Source organism: Cuculus canorus, chromosome 1, assembly GCF_017976375.1.
Source record: "Cuculus canorus isolate bCucCan1 chromosome 1, bCucCan1.pri, whole genome shotgun sequence".
NCBI classification, from domain to species: Eukaryota; Metazoa; Chordata; class Aves; order Cuculiformes; family Cuculidae; genus Cuculus; species Cuculus canorus.
Genome location: NC_071401.1, coordinates 194,503,594 through 194,522,845, shown reverse-complemented (window position 1 = coordinate 194,522,845; position 19,252 = coordinate 194,503,594). Strand labels below are relative to the sequence as shown.

Sequence of the window (19,252 nt, the reverse complement as noted above, 5' to 3'; positions counted from 1 at the left end):
CGCTCATGAGGCAGAGAGAGTTAAATCATGAAATATTCAGTTTTAATTAAGATTACTGTATCAAAGGCAAGGCTTAACGCAGATCCGAAGCAAGGATCAAGGTTAATGCCTATTCTAAAGCAAATTTACATAAATTATGTTTTTCTAGTCTACCGTAAGTCTTATTTAGTCAATTTATATCATGTGAGATCATAGAAATTAAGTTTGGAAAACATCTATTAAGTCATCTTCTCTCTCCTCCCTCCAATACAGAATTCTTTCCTCCAGTTTACTCCTGAATGCTTTGTCCACTGTTATTTTCAATAGCTAAAGCACTGGGACATTCCACTAAAACTTCGGGGGAGACTATTACACACTTTAACATCTCCTACAGAAAGCCGGCTTTATGGCATTCAAAGCTAAGATTCCGCTCATCTTATTTCATTACGCCCACTTAGACCTCTTTGGACTGCTCTAAATGAATCCTTTCTTGGCACTTGAAGGCTATTAATACTTTCAGATATTTTCATCATCCCCTGGTAGGTATTTAGCCAAATTAGTGTAGGGATCATCTCTCTTCATCTGAACATCATCAAGCACACAGATAGCTATAAGTAATAATTACACGTGCTCATTTCCTTTAATCTTTCTTCACAAGTCATTCCCTTCTAGCCTTTAATTTTTGCCACTCTTCATGCCTACATCTCCTTTTAAGTGTTACTACTTTCCAGTTATTTTCCTTTCTCTGAACAGCTTTATCTCAGGTCATTTCCACTTATGCATGCTAGCTTGAATTTACCACTTCATCCTGACTGTTCACTGATGTATGAAGGCTCACATCTCTCCTCTGTTCACGTTAAATAACCACAGAAAAAAATAAAATTACCTGCACTAGAGACTAGCATTTTAGCTTATTAAAAATATGATAACCATAACTGCACAAGAAATTCAAATTGCTTACATTTTTAGTCCCAGTTTGGTCCCAGTTTGTCCAGGTTTTAGGCACCATTAACTTTGTGCTATCAGTCTGAAACACCTTTGGTTTTAGAAGTACAGATAATTAACCTTTTTCATTTATATTTGTCTTTTTTATTATTTGCATAAACACACTAACAAGAAAATTAAATCAAGACTACCAGCATTATTTTTTAATTCCTATTGTATTCATGACTCTTATGTTTACCAGCTTTCTTCATGACTACTTCAACACACTGAGCTATCTCCAGTGCCTGAGCACAATATAAAGCTAAAAAAGCCTCTCCTGAGCCAGGCTGAGAAGGCTTTACTCTCACTGGATGGCAGTCTGGCTCACAGAAGTGAATTCCAGACACCAAACTGAATTAAAATTGGGGCTACTTTTGGTATCACTGATGAGAATAAGATACTGGTTTGAATAGGTGTTAATACAATCACAGAAGTGATCAAATGAGATTCCTCTTCAGCTGAGGAAATACTGCCATACTAACTCTGCACCTGTACCTTTTTGCTTCTCCCAGTCATTAAGAAGTGGTTTGGTTCTGGTCACAGCCACAGAAAATGTGCTAAATTAAGGGGTCAAATAGCACTCCACAGTCTAGTGGCTTGCAATGATTACTTCAAGGTAAGCGAGGTCTTACTGCTTTTTGCTTTGACTGGGAGGGAAGGAAAACACAGGCCAAGCATGTGTTGACTGGCTGACCAGCCTCCCATGCAACAGCTCCAGTCAGCCCGCCAGTCCCCACAGTCAGCAACCCTTCCCCCTTCACTACTTCCACTGGCGGCCCAATGCAGTTTATGATACAGGTTAATCATAGAATCATAGAATAGTTAGGGTTGGAAAGGACCTTAAAGATCATCCAGTTCCAAGCCCCTGCCATGGGCAGGGACATCCCCTAGGTCAGGCTGTCCAAGGCCCCATCCAACCTGGCCTTGAACACCTCCAGGGATGGGGCAGCCACAGCTTCCCTGGGCAACCTGTGCCAGTGCCTCAACTACTCCCATGGTAAAGAAATTCTTCCTTATATCAAGCCTAAATCTATCCCTCTCCAGTTTATATCCGCTCCCCCTCATTGTATCACCACAAGCCTTTACGAATAGCCCCTCCCCAGCTTTCCTGTAGGCCCCCGCCTTCAGGTACTGGAAAGTCACTATAGGATCTCCTCTGAGCCTTCTCTTCCCCAGGCTGAACAAGCCCAATCCTCTCAGCCTGTCCTTGTATGGAAGGTTGGATCAAAATGGTTGGAAAAGACCTCTAAGACCATCCAGTTTAACCACCAGTCCAATACCACCATGCTAAACCATGTTACGAAGTGCCATGTCTACACACTTTTTGAACACTTCCAGGGAATAATTCAAACAAAAAGCTTAGCTATGTCAAAAGCTCATTTGTAAGAGCTAAGTTTTGACGATAAAGTTAAATGGCAAGTCTCTGTCACTACTAACTAATAGGCAGTCAGTTAAAAGATAGATTTTTCAGGATATAATTAAAAAGCAATACAGAGATATTGTAGAATCATAGAAACATTTAGGTTGGAAAACACCTTTAAGATCATCGCGTCCAAGCCTTCACTTAGCACTGCCAAGGCCACCACTAAACCACTGCTCCTGCTATACCTGTTCAGTGGATCAGAACACATTACTTCAGTTTCCCATTCTAGACTGACAGTGTAGCATCTTTCACAGGCACTACAGTTACACAAATTATTAAAAAGCTTTCCTCTACACCATTAGTGTTATGTATCCATTAGAGGCCGCTCCAGGCTAGAAAATATCTGTTGCAAAAAGTCTTCCTAGACCATATGCTAGTAATAAATAAAAAGGCTGGAAAAGATCATTTTGTAACAACAATCTTCAGTTTTCTTCTCATGTCTGTGTAGTAATCCCGTAAGTCAATCTGTTTACTTGCTGTATCAAGTATTACAATTTTTATGTATGCTATTCCTCAGTTTGTTTCTGACTTTCTCTTTTGACATTCTCTTTCATAATCTTGCTTAGGTATGCCCTCTTGTACATTTTATATAGGTCACAGATGGTCTACAATATATCAAACACTCCTCAATTATTAAACTGCATCATCTTGGGTCTTCATCTTCTCTATCTATGCCTTTTAATAAACACTCCAGCTACCTCTCCTGTCTTTTTAAACTCAATACTAAGCAAGAGTCTGAATTCAGAACCTTTCAGAAGACACAGATGTTTCATCTGTAAATTCTGCTCTTCATACTGGAACGTTTTAAAATGTTCACAAAAGGATGATGAATTTCCCACACTTCATTTGTACTATATTTCAAGAAACATTTATGGAAGCTGAGCAGGTAGGAGAAAAAAACTACTTATGTAAAAACATGCACACTAAAAGGTGCCTTTCAATGCTCTACATGAATTGTTACAAAGACCCAGTATCACATCAAATTGGAAATTTCCACTGCCAGCTATGCAACACAACTCCAGGCTTGCTCTTCCCAAGTATACAATGGCCAACTTATCCACAGGAGTTATGGAATGAATGTGACAGTGTATATATCAATTATTTCCCCTGTTTGGGAAAGACATGGATCTGTGAGAGTGAGTCCAAGGGAGGGACATGAAGATCATCAGAGAGCTGAAGAACCTCTCCTATGAGGACAGCTTGAGAGAGCTGGGTTTGTTCAGCCTAGAGAAGAGAAGGATACAGGGAGACCTAAGAGCAGCTTTCCAGTACTTAAAGGCAGTCTACAGGAAAGATGTGGAGGGGCTCTTTATCAGGGAGTGCAGGAACAGAACAAGAGGGAATGGTTTCAAGATGAAAGAGGGTGGATTTAGATTAGATATTAGGAATAATTTTTTTACTGTTAGGGTGCGGCACAGGCACAAGTTGCCCAGAGAAGTCATAGCTGCCCCATCCCTGGAGGTGTTCCAGGTCCAGTTGGATAGGGCTTTGAGCAACTTGATCCAGTGGAAGGTGTCCCTGCCAATCCAAACCATTCTATGATTCTAAAACTTCTGATAAGCAAGAGAGGTTTTAGGTGTTCGTATCTACATCAGCATGCATGGGATCCTGTTCTTCGCATTCCTGTTTCTCTCTGTTAACTAGAAAAGCACACTGACTAGTTCAGATACACTTCTACTGTACAGACACTCAAATATAAATAAAACCAATCTCATTCAAAACAATCACATGATTTCTTCTATCTGCCTTCCCTAACCTCATGTAAGAAATTAAATCATAAGGTAGTACGGACAGAGGCCTTGTGCAGCACCTAATGCACCCTCAGATACACAGCACCATTTTCAATCTTTAAAATAATAACAAAAATCATCATAATCACAAACTGCACAGCATATTCATCTGTTGATTAGCCAAATCACAGCGATTTTTTTTTTTAAAAACATATTTTTCTGAATTAAGCTTTTCTGAGTCCGACTGATGGCTGATTTTAGCTTCTTATTCTGTCACTCTTCATACTTTAAAGCAGCAATATTTGCAATGTTTATCAATATAAACTTTTCATAAGTGAGATGTCACACTACTCCCTCCAAATATTTTCCTGTTTTCAAATCTATAGATGGAGAAGAGAGAGATTATGTCAATTCTTAACTATTCCTCACCTATCAAGGGGCATTTTCATCAACAACCTTCATATTTTAACATCCTCTCTTTCAAAGTAAGTGTAATGCAGCTGCTTTATTCCAAGATACTGTGGCAAGACTTACTATCCCCTATCAAACGAACATGGAAAGCAGCACAGGGTTTCCAGAGGAGGAGAAGGGATATCAAGTACAAAGTCAGTAGCTAGAGCTGACTGTAGCTGGCAGGGCAGAAACTGTACAAGTATCCACCGAAGTGCTCTAACACACTCTTTAATGTACCATTTCACTACCTTGTGCTCTAACATTGCACATGTATACAGCCTGGAGACTTTCCAACCTCATAAAAAACTGGAAGGGGTCCCTCACGCAGGTGTAATGCTAGAAATTTATTTCACATGTAATACAGCAAAATTATCTGTATTGAAGTGACAGGTGGAGTGTTAGCACCTAAAGAGAATCTCATCTATATAAGGAGGCGTAAAAGCATGTTAGGTAGGGAGAGGCAGACAGGGATGACGTCAGAACTAGTCCACGGAGATTATCAGTAAAAGGAACAAACTCATACCCAACTCTTCCACCAGTGATTCTGAACCATATTTTGTGCTGTTATTGAAGTTGCAATTATATTCATTACCGTATGTGCAGAGAAGTAAAAGACATATTTAATAAGTGAAGGCTTGTAAAATTAAGATCTTGACAGGAAATCTGCATCATTACAGCTCTGCTGAAGTAAACACCAAGGATCAAGTAAGTCTATTTAGACTAAAAGACAATGGCAGCAAAACATAAACCAGGAAAAATTTGTCTTGAGTAGTCTTAAACCTGGAACTAGACATTAGTTCTAGCCACCAGGGAAGTGAAGAAACAGGGACAATCAATATAACTATTTGACCACAAGGGCTAGTTCTAGTTTTGAAGTTGCATTTCAGTGAACCAGGTTCTAGACCAATGCTCAATAAAGAGATGATTCATTCCCTGAAACTGGCTGGGATCCAAATTGCCAGAGAAACCAGTCATGTTATCCTTAAGAGAGACATTTTGAAGAGTGTTTACGATGTCACCTGAGGGCTCAACAGGTTCTTTCTAGTGTTATTTCCTCCTCGTCGTATCATTTTAAATCAAGAGATTTGCAAGTGAACTAATGAACTCTACCTTAACTCTCCAATCTACCTTATCTTACTATTGTGTCCTAACTTATTTCTATAAACAGCTGGTGATTCTGGAATAGATTAGGTGCATACACTAAATGGTTAAAGCAAAGGGATTAGAAAACTTAGCATACCCAAGCTAGTTTTAGATATATATGCTATGAAGAGAGGTTGTGCGTACTTGCTTAATTAATCTTTGCTGTCTTAACAGATGAACCAGATGTACTATTATGTTCTTTGTTCTTCCCTAAAGAGGGGATGAGCCGATTATTTATCTCCAAACAATAGGAGTTCATGTACCACAGTGAATAATTTTTTTTTTAATCTCGGAGGAAATCACTAACAAGCTTCAGCTGCAACTGCTTGATGTAAACACAGTGTGAATTTGTTCCTGGAGCATTAAACAATGTTCCTTCCTCTAAGTACATGCAACCAATTTCTAAATAAGTATCTAAAGAAAGAGAAGGAAAGGACAGAGTTTGGAAGGAGTGAAACTGTTTCATCTTTCATGTATCCACATTTACTTCTTTTATACACTAACACATTTTCACAGATAAGTTAAAATTTGAAGCTTCAAATGCTGTTTACAAATAACACACCAAGAGAACAGAAGTTAAAGAAACTGCTGGTTGATGCAGCACATTCTCTATGTCACATAGAACGCAATCTAAGACGTGAAGGGCACAGAGCTATGTATAACAAATTCACAGGGCCATCTGAATTGTTTGAGAAAGGTAGTAACAGATTCAGAGAGTATATAAAACTCTTTATCACTACTGTAGCAAACTTGCATACCTACCTCAAAACCACATTTTTTTATTTGATTATATTTGAAAAGCACAAGTTCATTGTAAATCAATTTTAGAAAGCCTTAACATATACTGAGTGATTTACATGAGTCTGCAAATCCTTTGGTAGATGCTACTGAAATAAAAAAAACTAAGATTAAACAGCAAGAAAGTTTTTAAATGAGTCAATTTTTTAGCTAAAAGACAGAACAGATTTACGAATTCCTTTTATCTTCCTGATAAAACTCATTCTGATCTGAAGACTTTGCTCCCTCTCTCTCCCTTCGTCATAAACAAAACTTCTCCCATAAAACTGCTTTTCAGTAATTCACAACAGTCAAGTGCCAAGTTGGATACTATTACCAGAAGCTCTTTGCAGAAATAAGATAAGTTTTCTACTTTAAATTACCGAAAAGAAAGAATTCAAAAAGAATGGAAGAGAATTTGATTAAGAAAGCCTCCCAAGAGATTTTAAAGCGGTATTTACAGTATACTCCCCAAAATGAAAACAAGATCAAACGAGGTCAAACAACGTAATGCAGCTCAAACTTAATTAGTTTTTCTAAAAGATTTTTTCTGTATCAACTGAAACTAGAAGGAATCAAGCATGTTAGTTTCTTCATAATTTTAAGTAGGAAGTACTACTTGAACTAAGAATACTTTTATTTCTATTCATAGCCATGCTAAGATATAAGAAAATAGTTATTTGGTTGAAAGTAAGTAATGTTTTCTCCTTTCTCTTTCCATTAACAGCAGGCTCTCTCAAGCTGCCATAGTCAGTGTCAAAACGCTAACCTAAGTCACCATGCTGTGCATCACATTAAGTTCCCATTTCAGCTCATGAATTTCTGCTAGATTAGTCCTGCGACCAATAACAGAAAATGAGAAAATAAGTTATTTATTACCTTTTATCATCTTCTTCCCAAACCTAATGAAAATCAAGAGTACTGATCAATAGACTACTGTGCTTTCTAATCAATAGACCGATATAGCAAAATAAAGGATTTCTAATGCATAATATGCTTATAAAAGGATACAGGCATTGGGATCAAATACAACAATTAAACTTTTTAAAACAAATGCAGCTACAAATTTGCCAATCACTAAGAAAGCCGGTCTAACAATTAAAACATCTTTTAGGTGTGGGGAACCACGGAGTCACGGGATCAAAAAGCTGCAATGCAAACCCATGGGGAGAAGGAAAAACACAGGGGATGCAAAAATTACATATGAGTGTTGTAAATGACACTATATAAGACTAATATAAGACTAAGACTAAATATCCTGTTCTGTAAAAGATTGTTCATGTCGCTTCACTTGCACTGAAAGAGGAGAGGTAACCCCAGAATCTGTGGTTTATATTCAATCATTCCTGTCACTGCGAGGCTGCAAAGCAAAGGCCTTCTGTGGGACTAGACAGAGAGGTATACCATAAATCTTAACAGATGAATGAAAATAGTTGAATGAAGTAAAAAGAAAAAAGGTTTTAAGCTCTTTTTGTAAAAGTAAATGCTGCCCTCAAAAGAAATTAAGAGCAGGACCATGCTGGGGATGACTAGTCCTGTAGCCAAACTGGATTACACTGCGTAATTTTACGTACTTTCCTCTGAAGCAAGAGTAGGACAGTAAAACGAAAACAGCAACTTGCAGATTAAAACAATAGGGAAGAGGCTGATGACATTCGTTCCTGCAATTTAAGTCTAGAATCCAAGAATTTATAAAAATAACACTAACTTCTATAATCATCTCATGATGTTCACTACTTAATAACTCAACATTTTAACAACATATAAAATAATAACATTTTTGTATACAACTATTCAAATTTCTCGCTAATTTTGAGGTACTGCTGCTGAGTACTGCCCAATGGGTGTACAAAACAAAATAAGACACTCTCCAAATTCAGACACATGATATACTGTAATTATGCCTTGAATCAGTTTGCAATATAATATGTGAGATTAAAAATCTTTTTTTTCTTAAAACATTTAACAAGAAAACAAGAAATCTCACCATTATATAAACGTCAATCATGACATTCTGAATGCTAAGCTCATCTGAGAACAGCACAGAAATATATTCTACCAGAAGCCATCCCACACACTTACATAGCTACTGTTTGCTATAAACTTCTCAATCATTTTAGGTAAAATTTTAGCACTGACTCTATCTGGTCATCTAAATATCAAAAACTTCCTAGATAGCAAAATTATCAGTTAATTTTGGTTTTTAAATCATAATGTAAATGATAGCAACAAAAATATCTACTTGCTCACTGGTCATGATATGAAATTAACAGCCCCTGCCCCCTCCAATGAGAATGAGCTGATTTAATTTAAATTGGTGCTGACAATTCTTGTGCATAAATGCACTCCTCTGACCTATAATACACATTTTTATAAAGAGAGTAATGTAATATTTCTGTGTAAATGTGAAAAACCAAAAGCAAAATACTACTCCATCTTACAAACCAGAACAGAGTAGACCTAAAGAACCTCTGCAAAATGCACTTGCGTTTCTTTGTACCACTCTCTTCTACAATAATTGCACTTGGACACAATGAACATTTCATATTCCACACATTGGGTCCACGTGGACTCAGAAATTCTACTCCTGATTGTTCCCTAAGCCTGAAAGCATCAACTTTTGTACCTAGGTAACAAAACCTGATGACTTATTTGTTGTTGCAGGATGCAGATTGTATCCTGCACTGTTACACTGTTTCTATAATTGAGTGAAAGTACAGTTGCTTTTTTTTTTACCATTACAAATAATGTTTTTACCTTTTAAAATACTTCAGCCAGACACTCAATCCAGCCGTATATCTGACCAGAACCTAAATTATGCAAGTTCCATCCCAGGCACAAAACTTAACTGCTCAGTGGTGGTAATATCATCTTTAACCTGTTAAATTATTATACAAAAGTATAGCTGAAGAAAAACTCTTAAAGACCTTGTCCTCTGAAATGGCTGCAGAAATCAGTCATGCTTTAACCTCCATTATCTCTTGATTTAAAAACTAAGTAAATAAATTCAAACAAACAAATTCAGTGCCATGTTGCAGTAACACACAGTACATTAAAGAACTATATTGCGACAAATCAGAACTACTAAGAAAAAGATAGAATATTCTGGAGAAAAAGAAACACTGAAAATTTCTCAGTGAATGTGGATCTATAGTCACAGATGTACTGACATCAATAGTCACACATAAAATAAAAAAACCCCTTACTTTAACTTCCTCTCAAACAATCCTCACTAGGTGTATGAAAATGTAACTTTAAAACAGCACAAGAAGGTAAATTTCAACTTTTAAGGAGGCAACTGGAACAATTTTCATTTGCAGAAATGGAAATTTGCATGTTTCAGGGGGTTTTTTTTGCCTCCTGGTGCTACTCCGTTATGCTAGTTGGTAAGCAAAACCAAAATGAACAAACTCAATCCTTTCACATCAAACCTCACTACAGCAAGAAGCTACTACAAGAAAAATGCAGTCTTGTATCATTGCAAAGATCCTGTTTCTGAAAGGATTGTGTTAACATATGAAGTATGAGACCGTTTTGAGGACTAATTAACATTAAAAGGCAAAAGTTAGAATAGGATTTAAATTTTAAGTTGAAGTTCCATTTAGTAAAACCGAAACATTTTCAATAAACCATAGCATTAAACACAAAATTGAAGATTTGCTGCTTATTAGCATGTTTCATTTTTGAAAAGCTAATAAGCAGAATTTTCATGTGAATAGAAATTATGCACAGAAACAAGATGTGATAAGAAATACCACAAAATCAGCAACATGACATATCTTAAAGCAGCTGCTAGTCCTTTTTGACTCTTGACTGAGATTGTTGATCAACTTTAAAGCCAAAGCATGCTATTTTCTGATGGTACATTGGGAGAGTTATGCAGTATTTGGTTCCTGTATAGCCTCTTAGTTTACAAATGAAAAAGCACATAAAATTAATGTTGAATCACTTAAGAAGCGAAATATTTGACTTTAAACATTTGAAACCTCTGCACAATTCAAGAATGATTTCCATGCACTACAGACAAACAAGAAAATCAAAGCTTGTGGTATCTAACAGCAAAATGGATCGATACTACTAAGGATAAACAGTTCCTAAATATTTACTTTCCTTGAAAAATTTATTTACAGAATAACTAATGGCAAAAATCAGTGGAATATAAATTATTTTGACTATTCAAGAAAAAAAAGTGATAAAATATTATGATTAAACTACCTCTAAAATCTATGTTAAAATTTGTTGTATTTTATGTTACTTTGCATTAGGCATTTCAAGGATTTTTAATTAAAATTTAATGCAAAACATTAGGTTTTTTAATTAAAAACATTTCAAAACCTATTTATAAAATTTTATTTTGATACAAACATTTAATTTAGACTTGTTTGCCCTAACATAGTTAAGGTTTAATGCATTTTTTTTATATCACTACAGTTTAATCTGCATATATGCAGAAAAATAAAAAATTACGGCTATTCTTTGGTGACACTGCCATCTAGTGTACACTCTAAATTAGGATGAAGTATTATTTGAATATTTTCTAAAGGGGAATCAACTCCATGTACAAACTACACCTTCAGTACTACTTAACTACATATTAGAATAATGACATCTGTTCTTTTACCTGGAATGCATGTTAAATATGCAGAAATATTAATTTTGAAAATAGACAGTAAAACTCTGTTATGTAATACATTCATGTCTCAAGAACACCAAAACGAAATTGATAGCCAAAATAAGAGAATAATATACAGGTAACATCCTACACAAATTTTACTGTATAGTGCTCCCAGTCTTGTCATCATCATTCCCTTTCACTTTACTTGAATAAATTAAACCGGAATTTGCTCCTTGACACTGTTCGTAATTTGACAGTTACAGTTGAACAGTCAATTGTTTTGCATCTTGCCTGTTCTTTCACCTTATGCATTAAAGGTGGCACTCCTTCCGTCTTACAAATTGAATTTTGTTGGAAGATCACAGTGACAATGTCTTCAAACGCTTGAAGAAAATAAGGCAGAGTAGAAGAAAGAAGAAAAGGCTTAAAACAAGAAGTACCTACGTGATGGATCATCAGTAGATTTAGAGCACAAGTGAAACCAAGGTGAATCACTCATCCAATTACAAAAAAAGTAAATGAAAAATTAATTTAAAAAAATTACAAATGGAAAATCTAATTACAAAAAAAAAAGTAAATTAGCAGATTGAGATTGTTGTCTTAATAATTTCTCATGCCTCAGGTCATATAATAAGCTTTAAGTACAGGAGCTTGAGAGAAAATATATGTAAAGCACAAAATATGGGTCCCCACCACTATTAAAGATATTCACATACCACTGATTAAATAAAGCATAATTTTCTAGCTCCTCTACTGCCTGATTTTACAGTACACATATTTATGGTTAGTTATTCTACAAATTTGGGAGATTAATTTTGCCAAACATTTGTGTGAACTCTGAACAGTGATGGTTACAGCATCAGCGAAATTGTTCAGGTGTCTTGAGCACATATTTCCTAGAACTTTACATGAACACAGACATCAGGTTTAAGTAATCTTTGGTTACGTTTGAGACCTAACAAGGAAAGGTAGAAGTATTTCTATAAATAAAAGTTAAGCACAACTGGAGAGCAGGAAAGAAGATCTTCTAAACTGGACATGAAAGATCTAAGAATCAAGTTGACAACAGAAAATTATCTTTATTTACACCAGATATTTACACTTGACAAAACCGAGAGCTCTGGAGAAAATCCTATTTACTTAATTCTACTCAACTCTACAATTTATGCTGCCACCTAGTGAAACGGTATACTGACTCTCCTCTGCTAGAATGTTAAATCTGGTCCAAATGAAAAATGTTATCTCTAAGACACATGTATCATAGGAAACACCTTTCACCTGCAAATACGTTCTTCTTTCCTCTGCTCCTTCTTCACCACTACATTTTCGTAACGTGTGTTAAAAAGCGACTACCTTCGGCCATAAGACAGTGAATATTTATACACCTAAACTGAAATATAAATAGGCTAAAAGACTTAAGTGAGAAGCCAAGTAACTAATCAACACAGATCACAGTCTGGAATCAGGAAAAAGTCAGCTATTAGAAGGTTTCAGACCATTACACCGATAAATCTTGAGTTCTTAGCTATTAATACAGATAAATACTATCCTGAGCCTTCAGCTTAAATCACTGTTGCGGTTGTTTTCTCATTACACTTCATTAGCGTGATGAGTTACAAAAAACCAATGTAAAACATTTTCAAAAATTCCAGACGGTAAAAAGGAAACAAAGAAAGTAACTATACACTCACCTGGGAAAATATATTTGCAGTTGGAGCAACTCTGTTGTCCACAATGCTGTATAATATTGCTAACAGTCTGTCCAGGGGAAACGGCTTTGGCCCAATGAGATGACTGCTGGTCTGCAACAGAAACAAGACTTTTCAATCCAACAGTTCTTTTTTGGAATACCACAAGATGTTACCCTCACTCTCTGGGCATGCACAATAATTCACAGTAGACTTCACAGAGCCTATTTAGATATTATAGAAAACACTGAATATATGCTTATTGATCAAGATGAAAATCTAAACCTACAGCTCTATTTAATATGGCAAGAGTACAAACTGCACAACAAATAAGAACATTTTTTAGCTACAACAGAGAATGTGATGCCAAATTTCCTGTCAAGTAAATCTATAAATCCAGTGACCTATTAAATTGCCTTGCCCAGTCTAGGATTAAAGAGGAAAAACTTTAGTTTATGGCATTCTCAAGGCACAAATAGTTTTCTTTACAGTTTATCAACAGTAAGGCATGTTAGGCTTCTTAAAAGCACACAGAATTTTTAGCTAGTGAAAAAATAATTAAAGGTTTAGATTTATTCCACTGTCTACGGTTAGTCTATAATCCACAATCACTTACAAAGAACTGCACATAACAGAACAGTGTTTTTTACAAATCTATAAAACCATTAAAAAACTTTTAAGTATATTTTTGTGTGTTTGCTTACTAAAGACAAATACTTTACTAGCATTTACATTTTGAAAAATTGTAAGAGGAGAAGATTCTGCTCAATTATCGATTTATCCGCTTCCTTTTTTAGCCAAAGCCTCTTGTGAGAAATGCAAAGCCACAACAAGAGTTCCTCACTAAACTAAATCAAATGGATTCAAAAACCGTCAGTACAACAATTCATTCTTATTGTACCTTATAAAGATCCAGTCAAGGGAGCCAGAACCCCCCCTGGTAGATGTCCAGGGGCCAGTAAGCAAATCACTCTCCATGTAGCTTGAGAAGGTCCCCTCTCAATACTGCAGGAGCTTTACTGGCCACTATACTCATAGACACCTACATCTGCCTGTCTTAACCTGCAAACTGAACACGGCCATGAAGACGATGAAGGGATTGGAGCGCCTGTCACACACGGAGAGGCCGAGAACACTGCGGTTGTTTAACCATGAGAAAAAATGGTTCAGGGGGAATTCATCAAAATACCTGATAAGGAATGTAAAGATGACCGAGACGGACTCTTCTGAGCAGTTTCCAGTGGCAATGGGGACAAACAGGAATTCAGGAAACTATAGTCAAACATTAAAAAACCTTTTTTTTTTTTTTTTCTCACCCTGAGGGTAGTTAGGCACTGCAACTGTCTAGGTAGGCCGTGCAGTCTCCAAGCTTGCAGATATCAAAAACTCAGCTGGGCATGGTCCTGAGCAACCTCCTCTAGGTGACCCTGCTTGAGCAGGTGTGTTGGACTAGAGCAGAGATCCTTTTCCACTTTGGTTCTTCTGTGAATTTCACTTTTTAAAATGTAATTTTTAAAAAAATTCAATTAGCCATCTCTTGAGGAATAAAATGTATTAACTGCTCATTCGTTTCCACCAAATTGTTTTTTTATATTTTGGCTGATTTCACCATTTTAGTTTCTCTTTCTTTTTTTTTTTTTTTCTCTTCTGCTTCCCTTATAGAAAAATGAAATAGAGAGCTAATAATTATAAATATCTAAAGGGCCGCTGTCAAGAGGATGGGGTCAGACTCTTTCAATGGTGCCCTAGAACAGGAAAAGGGGCAACGGTCACAAAATGGAGTATAGGAAGTTCGACCTCAACATGAGAAAAAACTTCTTTACTGTGAGAGTGGACAGAGCAGTGGAACAGGCAGAGAGGCTGTGGAGTCTCCCTTCTCTAGAGATATTAAAAACCTGCCTGGACGTATTCCTGTGCAACCTGCTGTAGGTGAACCTGCTTTAGCAGGGGGGTTGTACTCAATGACCTCCAGAGGTTCCTTCCAATGCCAACCAACCTGTGATTATGTGAAAATGTTACCATTTTGATATAAAAAACAAAGAAAACATTTTTTATCAATTAAAAAATGAAATTAAAAACGAGAACACTTCAACATATTGTTTTACATTGGAAATGCCTTTGCTACTACATTTCTACTTTCTTAGAATACACTTAATCATAGGACAATTCTGGCTGGAAGGGATCTCAGGAGGTCTCTAGCCAAAACCTATCCTGCTCAGAGCCAGGTCAACTAGAAGGTCAGGCCCAGTTGCTCAGGACTTTATCAGTTCAGTCTCAGAAACCTCCAAGGACAGAGCTTCTATCACCTCTCTGCGAAACCATTGTTGCTCTTTGGCAACATCCCATCCTTATATCCCCTATAAACATCAGCTTACGATCATCGTTTCTCATCCTCTCACCATCCACCATTGTATTGCATACTCTCGATGAACTCAACGCAAGTAAAGGACAGGCTGCTTTTAGTCCTCCCTTCTACAGTCTGAACAACTACAGTTCCCTCAGCCTGTTCTTGCAAGACAAGCACTCCAGCCTCTGACCATTTTCATGTCTCCGATGAACCTGCCCTGGTTTATTGGTATGTCTCTTCTACTGGAGGGGGGCAAAACTGGACAGAGTACTGGAGGTGCAGCCCAAAGGGTGCAGAGTGTGAGGGTCCAGTGTGATCTGCCATCACAGTTTAGTGGTCTAAAATAAAGACTTCAGTAGGCTGAGCCTAAGGTCAGCTCCTTCACTAGGTAAGAGCTGCTGTTCGAAGAGCTACCCGTCAGCTACGAGCTGTTACCAGAACACAGCACATTTACTCGACTTTGCATTTACAGAGACATCCTGTCTGTTATCCTTCTTTTGTACTAGATATATCATCTTCACACCTCAGCTGATACTGATGGACATCTTAGGCATTACAGGGTATTGTATGTAGCAACACTGAATTCCACTGGAAACACAAAAATATGAGTTCCTGATTTTTCAAAGTGAGATATTTTTCAAATAACCAATTTTACAAAAAGGAGAAGCAAGGTTCACAGGGCAGAATTGGGCAGCATTGTTAGGACTACAGAGATATATTTGATGACCCTGACTGTCAAAAGTTCTGACAAGGGAAATACTTGTTTCCTTTTAAGTTTGTATTTCATTCTCTACTTTGACATCCAGTTTCCTTTTTTTTTGTGGTGTACATTGCTTTATCTTACTAGAAGAGCAGTCAAGATCAAAGAGAAATTTCAAAAGAAAATTTGTTTCAGAATGCTTCTGGGAAAGGACACTTCTCAAATAGACCTCCAGCACCCCTGTGCTGTTAGTAACCAGTAAAAACACATTCGTTTCTTCAGCAAAACAAAAAGGAATTTCCAATAGATGGTTTAGCTTTTCACATCCAGGAGGTGTCCCCAAAGCTACCTCTGCTAACAAAGAAAGCAATGTGAAAAGTCTTTGAAACACATAGTCAAAACTTGAGCATAGCACCTTCAGTCAGAATGCAGCTGTTGGGTAAGTTATGAACTGTACAATCCTCTGCCCTTCTGCTTCTAGACATGCCAGTTCTGTGAAGCATATTCTTTATTATCAACAGAAAAAGTCAACAAACATGCAGTAATTAAAATGTGTACACTACAAGCACCTAGCAAGCACAATTAGCATACATTAATCCCTGAAGTTGTGGTTAGTATACAGGTTCTTCATGAGTTTCCTGTTCTTAGTATTACCAGTTCTCTGCTTAGACAGAATACTGTTTTGAACTTGCAACTTATTTAAGAGAAGTGCTTCCTTCTGGAAAAGTCAAAAGAGTTAATTCTAATAGAGTGCAACTTCTAGAAGAAGCATTTAAGTTTTATTCCTTTAGCAGAAATAAATTCCTGGAAGATGAATGGTTTAGAAATTCCTCCAAACAGAACACTATAAAGAACAGGATTTGTAAAAATCTTCTGCAAGGAGCTAAGTAAAATACTACATGAAGAGTATTTATGAAAACCCAAGGGACCCCTCATCTCCCTTCAAAATGAATAGATACCTTCCACTTTCAGAAAGTCTTTTTAATAAGTTTTATAACTATCAAATTAATTCTGTGCATTCTCTATCTTCTCTCCGCCTTTGGCAACAGAATCACCAAATAGTTCAAAAATATGTTCCCCGGTTGACACTGTCTGTGCTCGCGGTTTTCATCTACACTCTCAAGTTTTCATGTCCCCACTGATTAACAGGCCTAAGTCTTTCACTGTTCTGTAAGTGCAAACAATTCACAATGCAAAATTCCACGAACGATAATGTAAGAATCAAAAAGTAAAACCATAATCCAAACTAAATTGCCTGCATGAAAAGGAGAAAGTTCTTATCTTCAGCTGACTGAATTTTCAACCCTTTTAGCATATACCAAAAGAGAGAACTATGCTTCCCACTTTTTCAGCAGAAAGTATTTCTGAACTTTCCTGGTTGCTATACGAATGAAGCATCTTCAGCTGTAAACTAAAAATTCTGATACAAAACAAATCCTAGACCGAAGCTGAGCCAGATATAGTAAACAAACTCTTTTCTAATAAAAACCACACCAACACATCTGATCTTCAGATGGACTGACATCTGAAAAAGCATACTCCCGCAAAAATAACTTCACCAGGAAGATCTCTCACTTGTCATTAAAATGGAAAAAAACCATCACTCCAGGGCAACCATGCAAGAAACCCAACAAATTCTGCTGTTATCAGAAACTAAGCAATTAATAGAATTACAAGGTAATTTTTTTCCCCTCAATCAAAAGATTTACTTTTCTAATAAGAAACATGGCCTCTGGACTGAACAGAGTTAAGAAACAGAATTTTTAGCCTGGCTGTACCTAAACTTTTAAGGAAAGATTTATTTCATCTAATCTTAGCTTCCTGCCAAATAGGTATGCACAGCCAGGCTAGGTTCCTAAGTTCCCATTATAGCCAGTAGAAATCTAATCAATACAGTTTATGGTGCAATTCATCTGATTGAACGTAGAACTCCTTTAGTATGAGACGAATCACACCCTACACTTCAGTGACTGCATCAACTAGCTCTGCACTGTCTATAAAAAGACACCAGCTTAGATGCAGGCACCCATTTGGAACTGGGTGACTCTGATCTGTAAATCAGTCTTTAGACAAGCTCCTCTGAGCAAAGGCATGCTTATATAAGCCATCACAACAACTGAAGTAAATGACTCTTCACTTATAACACTGCATACGTAATACTTTATCCCTATATTTCAGTTTCCCTCACTATAAAATCATGGTACCAAATTATGCAAGTTTACATGCGATGATTGTATCTCTGTGTAAATATTTATAAAGGTTACAGTACAGTAAAAGGAAAACAGGCCTGGAAAGATCCCCTTAGGACCTGCAGTCCTGTTTCACACTATCACAGCTAACACATCTCAAAAACTTTCAAAACCAGACTGTGCTCTGACCTACAAGCAGTTTCTGACATCAATACTTACAGTGAAAGGGTCCTTATCTGTAAACTCTGAAGCGATGCATAAGCAGAAAACCAGTGCTCTGTGACTAGAACTAAAGGTACTCTCAAAACATCACAAAGTTCCATTCCTGTTCATTAACTCCTAAGACACACTCCCGTTTCTTGCATGCAATCAGACTTTAACGTAACACAGTCAACAGATATTTTCCATGAACTAAATTTGATTTATTACCATCATAGAGTTCTAATTCTCTTCAGACTAACACTAATTTTTAATACAACAAAGAGGTGAGAGAATTAGATCATTCACAGTCTTAAGATTCCTTCCTAACTCTGCAAGGTATTTGTTACAGATGGGCAACAAACTAAGCTTCTTTAACTGCACACATGTCTAATCAGGCTTTCAGGATATCAGTTCAATGCTTAGCTTGCGGGGTAAATGTAAAATCTACAAATTTAGAATTAATCTAATTGAAGTAAAAAAAGGCAACTGAAATCTTGCTCATCTCTTTGACCATTAATTTGGTTTACATTTACTTTGTTTACATTTGTTTGAGTTACCTTTAGTTCTTCCCTTAGCTGTACCTACTCAGCAGCATTTAGTTGGCTGCAGGAACAATATTAAAATGAAAAAAAATATATCACTAATGCAGGCACTTCTGAACACTAGGCAGTGAACTCAGATACAAGTACATTTAATACAAACACTGATTCAAGAGAACAAGCCCTATGGTACAGATAAGGCAATCACAACCTTGGTATTCCTTCATCTCATCTCTGTTTTCCCCTTTCCTTTATGTTCGTAGCTGTTCCATCTCCCTAGTTGTTCTCATCTCACCATCCAAGTCAGAAATCTATTGCCCAGAGCAAATAAAACAAAAAACCTTTCCTGGAGAGGATGCAAGGAAAGAACATTTTGATCCAAGATAAAATATTTATTCCTTCTCCCAAAAATTTTTTTTTGACTAACTAAGCTATGAAGGTATTTCAAGAAGATAGCACTCCTGAAAATAATTCAAGAGTCTAG

General features: G+C 36.6%; 1 protein-coding gene across 3 annotated transcripts in view; it reads right to left on the bottom strand.

The window, feature by feature from the left end:
- Positions 1 to 19,252, bottom strand: part of ORC5 (origin recognition complex subunit 5) — a 75,482-nt gene that overhangs the window by 24,808 nt on the left and 31,422 nt on the right. For all 3 annotated transcript variants that reach the window (XM_054080246.1, XM_054080267.1, XM_054080257.1), the window contains exon 13: positions 12,796 to 12,906. In XM_054080246.1, coding sequence (XP_053936221.1) covers positions 12,796 to 12,906 — 111 coding nt within the window. The remainder of the gene's footprint in view (positions 1 to 12,795; positions 12,907 to 19,252) is intronic.